Source organism: Frankliniella occidentalis, unplaced genomic scaffold, assembly GCF_000697945.3.
Source record: "Frankliniella occidentalis isolate FOCC.00 unplaced genomic scaffold, Focc_3.1 Scaffold38, whole genome shotgun sequence".
NCBI lineage: Eukaryota > Metazoa > Arthropoda > Insecta > Thysanoptera > Thripidae > Frankliniella > Frankliniella occidentalis.
This window is the reverse complement of record NW_026267168.1, coordinates 789,054-790,912: the sequence shown is the minus strand read 5'-3', so window position 1 is coordinate 790,912 and position 1,859 is coordinate 789,054. Positions and strand designations below refer to the sequence as shown.

General features: G+C 41.0%; 1 protein-coding gene across 1 annotated transcript; it reads right to left on the bottom strand.

The window, feature by feature from the left end:
* Nucleotides 1-102: 102 nt before the first annotated feature.
* LOC113213292 (M-phase phosphoprotein 6) lies at nt 103-764 on the bottom strand. Its single transcript, XM_026432317.2, has 3 exons — nt 708-764; nt 509-612; nt 103-439 (listed from the first exon to the last, which is right to left on the bottom strand). Exons 1-3 carry the CDS (start codon nt 762-764, stop codon nt 103-105), a joined length of 498 nt encoding a protein of 165 aa, XP_026288102.1.
* Nucleotides 765-1,859: the final 1,095 nt, after the last annotated feature.

Here is a 1,859-nt window from a genome sequence, read left to right as displayed (position 1 = left end):
CATAATTTTAAGAATACACTCCTCAAATATCATTCACTTCATCTCAAAGGGTTTATAAATCAAAAGTTCTTAAATATCTCAATAAATGTGCCTACGTACAATTTAATCATCGGCGGGCTTTAGAAATTTACCTCTTTTGGGCGGACTACTTTCTTCTTCACTATCATCTTCATCCTCTTCACTATCATCACTATCTTTGTTTTTGTTACTATTACTAAACTTCTTAGAAACAGTTTTACCTAAACGCTTTGCCATGTCTACATCACTTATTTCTGGTTTGTTACTCTGCAGGCGCTCCCTTGCCTTTTCTTGTTCTCTTAATTCCCTTGTCTCTTGTTCCATTAGACGTTCTACGTCAGGATTCATTCCTTTGAAAGACATTCGTCCATTTAATAATCTTTCAATAGGAACCATGCTATGTTCAATGATGAATTGGGCTCTGAAAACAACAAAGGAATAACATACCACACAGGTAAACTAATCAAAAGGCTGATAGATCTGAACTTACCCCTCTGAAGACTTAAGAGCTTTTGTGATGTCAGTTTCAAACAAATCACGACTTTCTAAATCTTCTTGTTCTCTCTCTGCTTTTTCTTTGCTCTTCTTCATGAACTGGAGTGGTATAGAAAACGTGAACATTAGTCCTGTGCTTAGTACAGCAAGTGGTAAAGAAAGGTTAGAAATTTTATCCAGTGTTTTAATCTTACCTTCATATCCAGTATGCCCTTCGAAAGGTTCCTTTTGTGTGCCCTTCGTTGAGCCATGTTGATTTGAAGTGAATTTCACAATGGACAAGTAATTGATCGTGTAAAAACAGAAATTGAACAAGGTGCCGTTCCAGCACACTTGTGTATGTTGTGATGTCTGTTCGTCTCTCTCCCCCCCCCCCCCCCCTCTCGTCCCCCCCCCCCCCCCCATCCTCTACCAGTTGTGCTTATTTTTTTTTAAAAAACGACTGTAACTGATAAGTTATAACAAATCTATAAGGTATTAGAAGACCTTCCTCATGTTTTCCCCCATGTACTGAAAATGAGGTGCGAGAATTCACTATGATTACGAGGGTGTCAAACAAACTTTGTCTTGAAAATCGCGGAGATTCAAATGTGGCGCTTTCTGAACCGTTTCCTTTCTGGGTGCGGCAAGCGATAAACTCTTTCCCAAAAGGCGTCGACTGTTCATGTGGCATGTAACATTGCGCACTGTTCATCCATTGTCAAAAAAAGTTCTTCTTTCTAAAATGTTTTGACTTTGAAGCCCTCGTAAATGGTGCAAATATTCCATTTGGTTCATTCAAGATTTCGTCTGTGAACCCGCATGCTAATGAGTCATCCCGTATGAATTGTTGCCTCTAGAGGAACTTCCGCGACCTCAGGAACTACTTTCTTTGGTGGTGGAAGCCATGTTAGATGACAGCTTGAGTGAGAATCTTGTCGTGATGGTTGTGTAGACGGCAGTTGAGTTAAACAATTTCAACTGTGCAAGTTACAATCAAGCATTTGGATTACCTCACTCTTCATCCTGGATACGTAACACCGCAGCCTCAAAATGACGACGCAAATACTTCCTATACGGTTCCAGGAACATTTACAGGTGAGTACTGGGGCCTAAGTCTTACGAAACGCCCATTTCCATTGATTCCTCGCCATTTCACATTCTCTGTGTAGAATCTTGCCACATTATTATTTCGCCATGTGTGATTTGTGGTGGCTTTTTACCCGTTAGCCCCTTCATTTGCAATGTCCATGTGGTTAGGTTGACGGTTGACCTACCATGGTGGGTGAACCTGTCATGGTGAGGTTCTGACCTGGATCGACGAACAGTTCTTGCCGGTTATCTGCAACCCAACGCGTTTTCTGAGC